Genomic DNA, 7214 nt, shown 5'->3' with positions numbered 1-7214 from the left:
GGCAAAGTCCAGCTTTTCAGAGCGATCAGGACTTAAAGGATCAGTTCAGCATTTTGGAGCTGGACTCAGGACTTGGTCAGTGGCCTGAGGGCTGGTGTAAAGACCGACTCTGTCCTCATTTCAGAAACACTTGTAATTATCATGGTGATTACTCTGTGGTAGTTGAATCATATATGGCTTTGAGTTTTGTGTGTAACTGAAATTATTCCCTTTTGTTGTCAAACATAATGTCAAGCTGACATTTTAAGATTATTTAGACAAACACAACGATTTCATCGTAAATAGGCAAAGAAATAGTTTTGGGTGTGATCCACAGAGCAGATGTGCATCCACTGGCAGGAAACAACATGTAGTCTGTGTAATTTTGGACTCTAAATGTGTTTTAAATGTTGTATAATACCCTGCTGTTGTGTTTACTAGTCCCAGGAGTTATCCTGACCATATATCGTGTGTTTAATTTAGGTCTTGGTGAGTTAAATGTCCCAGTGTCCAGGAATAAACTGAAGAAAATGTTGTTTTTTCACTTTTAATGTCAGAAGAAAAACAACAGCAGAGGTTTTCTTCATCCACTGATGGAGATATCTGAGTCTTCATGAAACAACAGTCACTGGACAGGAAAGGATGTGGGTGGCAGCTAATTTCATAAAGCTGCTTCAGCTGCAGCTTCAGCACAGTGACGACAAATAGTTTCCAGTGTTTCCCATTATTTCCTTCCTTCTGGGCAACCACTGCTGTCACCTTCTACGTGAACATCTGTCTGCCCACACTGGAAGCCGACCCACTGCTGAGCTTCAGGTGAAGTGGTTTGGATGTGTTGCATCACCTCACGGGTCTGAGCTTCATTCTGTCCCTCAGTGAAGGTGAAGCTCCTCAGCTGCTGCTGTTTGGGTTTGGCTGTAATTGGATGAGGCCTGAAAAATACAAAATAAAAGCCTTTAGTGAAAAACATCTGGAAAATGAGTGAGACCACTATTTTCTCTGCTTTTCTCCAGAGTCGGGACCAAAAACCTAAAGTGAGCAAGTTTTCCGAGTCTTGATAACGAGCTGTTAGTTACTCTGTAGTTTTTAAAAGATCATTTTCATCTGCTGGTGGACCCGTTGACCCTGATTAAAAGGATCCAGGTCACTTCTAACTCCTCCTCCTCCTCGTCTCTGTGCAGCAGCAGCAGCAGGAGCAGCTGAGCTCCAACATTTAGGGGAGAAGCTCTTGAGACCAGCAGCCGTGCGTGTGCGTGTGTGTGGGGAGGAACATTTTGTGTAGATTATTAAAAGCATAATTTATTTTGAATCATGAAGGAAGTCTCCCCTGAGGCCTTGCTGCTCTCCTTTGCACATTTGTGTTTGCTCTGTAGTTTTCTGGAGGTCGTGCGCGCTCAGGACGCGGCCCGTGGTGGAGATGCTGTCGCGCTCCGGCGGGGGTTGACATGGCAACATAACGGGCAGGTCTTCAGCATCCTGAGCCGCGGTTCCCAGTACCGGCCGTCCAGCAGGAGGCAGACCGGGTCCCCTCGCCACAGAAACCCGGTGGTCGTCGTCAGCGGCGGAAATAACACGGTCTCTGCCGCGTCCCCGCGGGTTCCAGCCGCCAGCAGCTCTGCGCAATTACGCGCCGCGACGCGTCAGCGGCCGCAGCCGAATCCCGGGAGAGACGGTGAGTCTGCGCCGGTCAGACGGGAAGACATGATGGTCGGAGACGATCCCTACGACCCGTACAAGGCTTCCAACTACAACCCTTATTATAACTACTACAACTCGTACTACAGACCCAGACCGAGGACTCAGCCCCGGCACGGATACGGAACCAGCTACCACCAGCACGGTAAGACTGAAGCTTCTACTCCTGCTTCATTCCAGTTTCCTCTGGTCCTCAGTGTAGACGCAAACAGACTCATCATTGTGAGACAAACTGTCACAGCCAGCATCAGTTTGATTTCATCAGAATAATCAAACGGAGCCTTATGATTGTTCCAGACGTCCTAAAGCTGAAGGACCGTTAAGGTGCTCCACGTATCAGGCTGTGCTGCTGTTAACTGCTCATTAAAAACATGTTGGGTTGTTGCTCTTCTGTTCCAGCTGAGTTTACAGCTGATCCTCTATTAAACTATAAAAGTCATGAAAGCCTGGAGTCTAAATGTCAGCTTTTATAGGCTCATTACTCCTGTGGCTCAGTCCCCCCATCAGCTCTTTAAAGTCTACCTGAAACTACAGACAGATGTGTCACGTTCTGTATGCTGCCCTGACAAGTCAGGTTGTTGGAGAATGTTTTAAAATCACTTATGGACTCTGGGCTGTTTTTACACAGTCGGGTCTGAAGGCCACTGTCAGTGAGGACCTGATGGTGTTTTGTCCTGTGGCTGAGGGAGTCAAGTTAAAACCTGGAGTTAAATTTAAATTGTCCACATCCCCAAGTCTGATGGACGGAGACATGGGAGGGACAGGAGGAGTCACTGTGGTGTCTCCAAACCGCAGGAGAAACCACATCTGCAACATCTGCAAAGTTCAACCCACTGCAAAAATTTAACCCATGAAGGAATTCATAAAGGTGTCAGACGATAGAGTTAAAATCCATCCCTCCATCATGTAGACCCCCTTATTCCTAACCAGGGTCCCAGGGATCTGCTGGAGCCTATCCCAGCTCTCTTTGGGTGAAAGGCAGGGGTCCACCCTGGACAGGTCCCCAGTCCATCACAGGGCCACATAGAGACAAACAACCTCACACACTCACACTCACTCCTATGGGCAATTTAGAGTCACCAATCAACCTGACATACATGTTTTTGGACTGTGGGAGGAAACCAGAGTACCTGGAGAAAACCCACACAAGCACAGGGAGAACATGCAGACTCCACACAGAAAGGCCCCTGATGGGTTTCAGACCAGGAACCTTCTTACTGTGAGGCAACAGTGCCGACCACTAATCACCGTGCTGCCCTAGAGTTTATATTAAAAATTCATATAAAGCACTTCCTGTCCAACATGATCTCACTCCCAGCTCCTGTCAGAATGCCAGAACAGGCTTCACACTTGTTCAAGTGCTTGATGTACCCACTTCTCCTCTAAACAGGGTCTGAACTGGCTCTTATCATTTCCAGTAATGTTAAGAATCAACTTTAGTTAGAGCCTGTGACCAAAGATGAGGGCCTCGACACAAAGACCAGGCCTCAAAGGATCCAAAAGGTCTGTTTTAAAAGGTTAAACCCAAAACACACAGGCTGCTGAGTTGTCATCGTTTATAAAAGGAATTAAGCCTCCAGACCAGCAGGGGGCAGTACTGTGTGGTTACCTGGTCAGGTCAGTGGCATCTTCCTATTCTAACCTGCTGATGTGGCTGAAGTTCTGCAGGTGTCCAGGTGTTGCTGATCAAGAGTAAAATGAGTTTTCCTTCAGTGACTGGTTGATTATCACCCTGTGCTCTGTCCTCAGGGCTCCCTGATCTGGTCCCTGACCCCTACTACATCCAGATCGCCACCTACGTCCAAAGACTGCCCATGTACAACCTGCGCTGTGCTGCTGAGGAGAACTGCCTCGCCTCGTAAGATTACAGCCCGCCTGCAGCTTTTAGTCCTGCACGGGCCTCAGTGTAATGTTAGTTCTGTTGTAATGATCCTGAACTGGTCCAGAATCAGCTGTAAGTAACTGGACTCATGGCTGTCAGCTGGAAGGAAGCTTTTCTGTCATTTTCATATATTTTTCTAATCAGCAGCTGAAACTGTCACTTTGTTTTTAAATCTACTCTAACAAAAGTTACACAGTGCTGGAATGTGAATAAGTACATTTACTCAACTTAAGTACAAATCACAGGCAGATGTTGTACTTTTACTGCACCATCATACTTCCAAACGCAGTGTCTCTTAAGGAGACTTGTTATTTTGCTGTTTATATCTGGTGTATTCAGGTCCAGGTGGATTTTAAAGGTCTCTAATTTGTTTGGACCCTAGTGACCCTCCTCTCCTCTGCTCCTCCAGCTCCTCAGCGTATTCTCAGGACTACGACACCAGAGTTTTGCTGAGGTTTCCTCAGAGGGTGAAGAACCAGGGCACGGCCGACTTCCTGCCCAGCAGACCTCGATACGCCTGGGAGTGGCACAGCTGTCACAAGTAGGTTGCTGGTAAACTCTCTCTTCAGCAGGTTAACGCTTTGGGAACTGAAGCGCTTCATGAGCCGATGTCGCTGCTTTCAGTCACTTCCACAGCATGGACGAGTTCAGCCTGTACGAGCTGCTGGACGCCTACACTCAGAGTCCGGTGGCCGAGGGCCACAAGGCCAGCTTCTGCCTGGAGGACACTTCCTGTGACCCGGGCTACTACCGCCGCTTCGCCTGCACCTCACACACTCAGGTTCAAAGACACATTGTCACACAAAATGTCTTCAGCATTTACTGATGTGAAGCAGTGACAGACAGTGACCTCCTCTCTTAAGACTAAATGTAAAACAATAAGCTTACAATGTGTGTGTGTGTGTGTGTGTGTGTGTGTGTGTGTGTGTTCAGGGTTTGAGTCCAGGCTGTTACGACACCTACAACGCTGACATCGACTGTCAGTGGATCGACATCACCGACGTCTCACCTGGAAAATACATCCTCAAGGTTCATCCTCACTCCCACACAGCTGGACTCAAACACTTTAGTGACCTCAAACAAAGTCCAGCTTCTTCTCTTTACTCCGACAGACAAACCTCCATCTGTCTCATGTTTGTGTCTCAGTTTCTCTTCTGCTCATTGGGACTTTTGGTTGTTGTAAAATGTGGAGTTGTCTTGCAGCAGAGTCCAGGGTGATTGGGTGGACTGTGCACAGAAACAGGTGGAGTCTGGTGTCACCTTCAGCAGAAGTGACCTCACGCACCGACGACTGTTGTGCTGGGGCTGAATATACAACACACTAATCCCTAATAGCCACTAACTGACTGTATCACGTTGTGCGTCGGTGCGGGTGGATGTGAAGCAGAATGAGCCGCACGTTGAAAAGAATCATTTATTCTGCGTGTCGTCCCGGCAGGTGTCGGTAAACCCCAGACAGCAGGTTCCAGAGTCCAACTTCAACAACAACGTAGTTCGCTGTGACGTCCAGTACACGGGCACCGCCGCTCACATCTCCGGCTGCACCATGACAGAGTAAGAAACCTCTGAGCCGACGGGGTCACAGGGTCACACCGTCTGGTCTCATGGGTGGTTTTAGTCTGTACTTGATGTATTTGCACGAGACTTTATGGACACGTACCAACATTAGCCGAGCACAGAACAAGTCACCTTGGCTTTTCTACACATGAATCTGATTATGCACGAACAATAATTAATATACGGAAATAAATTTAATGTAATAAAATGCGTGGAGTGAAAATGCATTATTGAACACCTGCAATCACTTCATGGACCAGCAGAGGGCCACAGACCACTGTTTGAAACCCACTGTGATGTAGAGTAAAACTGACTGACTGACTGACTGACTGTTTCTCTGCCTCTTGCAGCTACTGAGGTGAATTCCTTGGAGTCAGCCTGAAGACGAAGAACAGGCTGAGGGCGAAGGTGCAGATCCACACCAGTGTTTTTAAAAATCCACTTAGAACCAGAAAAAAGAAAAGCAACAACTCCCAGTGAAACACCTGCAGCCGGACGCTGACTGACATGTTTTAAAGCGGCCGCATCAGGGGCTGTGCAGTTTAGAGCAAACTGTGGAGTTTTATTCACCAGAGATGGAAAATACCTGGTTCTTTCTGGGAGTAGAATCAGTTTGTGTCTGACTGCTGGAGTCTCTCGTCCTCTAACGTCCTCAACATAATCTCATCGTCCTGAGCTGGAGGTTTTCTGTTTTCCAGCTTTGAACACGGACACGTTTGTTTTTCACTATTAAAACCACATAACACGGGGTCAAAGGTCAGAGAGGGCTGGGGTTTGTTAGTTTAAAGGTTTCACCTTTTGTATTATAGTTTTTTTTTCCTTTTCTATCCTGCTCTGAGTTCACAAAGTTTCAAAATGCCACCAAACCTTTTTTCTTTGTGGCACATTTAAGAAATCAGTTGTTTTATTATTATTTTCTATTGTTTTCTATAGAAACATTTAAATTCATGCATGTTTTTCTGGGCCCATCGAGCTCTTTTATAAAAATATCATGTAACTGACTTTTTTATCTTTAATGTTAATTTAATCTTTTAACATTTAGAAAGTCCAGTGACAGTTTCTGGATGTTTGTATAGAAAGTAGACCTCAGCAGTTTCTGTTTTCTGTTACTAGTTTTTCTTGTAGCTTCATTCCTGCTGCAGTAGATCAGGTCTCTGACGTGGTTTTGTACATGAATTATACAAAACCCACCACAGAGACACAGTATAAGTCCTGAAGTCTGACCTACAGTCTAACCTATGTCTTTCTGGTGGTGAACGCAGTATCCAGTGTGTACACAGAACACACAGATTGTGTACTTGTACTTGTACTTGTAGCCACACATACCTACAGAGCTGTGTGCATGTAATCACCCTGCATTACTGCTTCCTGCCACAGTAATAAAGTTTGCTTGAACGTAAGCTGTGGATTTCCATCCACCTGTTTCTGTGTGAGGTTTGAATTTGTGCGTAAAAGCAAAATGTTGGAAACACAAATGTGCAAAGACGAAGAGATGAAAGGAGCAAAGCTTTAAACTAAAACCTGTCCTGTCCCTGCAGCCACAAAGACTGAAGGAATAAGCTCATTTAAGGATCAAAGACCATCCACAGTCAGAACAGAGTCTTTGCTCTAATGGTGACACTGGACTGAAGAACGTGGACTCCACATACGTTGTCGTCATTTTAAATGAGTAAATCCAGGCCCTGCAGCAAACACACAAAGAATCAGCCTTTTTTAAAAATGTTTGGGTCTATTTCTTATTGTCTGGGAGAAATCAAGCTAAGCTGATATAATTCTCTGCCCGAGAACAGAAGCAAAGATGAATTTCCACATGATGATGTTTAAGAAATCAAGATTTCTGCAGAAACTGATGATCAACTTCCACCTGCATTTCCAGCAACGTGCGTCCTCTGCTGGTGTCATCTGATGTTCTGTGTCGTGTCCTGTGCCGAGGCTCAGGTTGAGGTTGCGTCCCAAAGCTCTCTGCCTGGGGCCGGAGCTGTGATGATGAGCTACTGTGGACTGTTAGTTGTTGTTCATCCTGATTATTCATCAGATCTTACAAATATAAAGTGATGACCCTGAACAGTGTGTGGGGCCACTAGATGCCAGTGTGGAGGTT

The 7214-nt window shown here is 46.3% G+C and overlaps 1 protein-coding gene across 1 annotated transcript; it reads left to right on the top strand.

Moving 5' to 3' along the window:
* The first annotated feature begins 1166 nt into the window (after positions 1–1166).
* On the top strand, positions 1167–6513 carry lox (lysyl oxidase). The gene is made up of 7 exons (XM_026320978.1): positions 1167–1819; positions 3424–3532; positions 3966–4097; positions 4181–4337; positions 4490–4585; positions 4995–5110; positions 5464–6513. Exons 1-7 carry the CDS (start codon positions 1291–1293, stop codon positions 5468–5470), a joined length of 1146 nt encoding a protein of 381 aa, XP_026176763.1. The 5' UTR covers positions 1167–1290; the 3' UTR covers positions 5471–6513.
* The last annotated feature ends 701 nt before the right edge of the window (positions 6514–7214 follow it).

The sequence above is a fragment of the Mastacembelus armatus genome, chromosome 9 (genome assembly GCF_900324485.2).
Source record: "Mastacembelus armatus chromosome 9, fMasArm1.2, whole genome shotgun sequence".
Taxonomy (NCBI): Eukaryota; Metazoa; Chordata; class Actinopteri; order Synbranchiformes; family Mastacembelidae; genus Mastacembelus; species Mastacembelus armatus.
The sequence above is the reverse complement of the archived record's forward strand: the minus strand, read 5'-3'. Positions and strand labels throughout refer to the sequence as shown.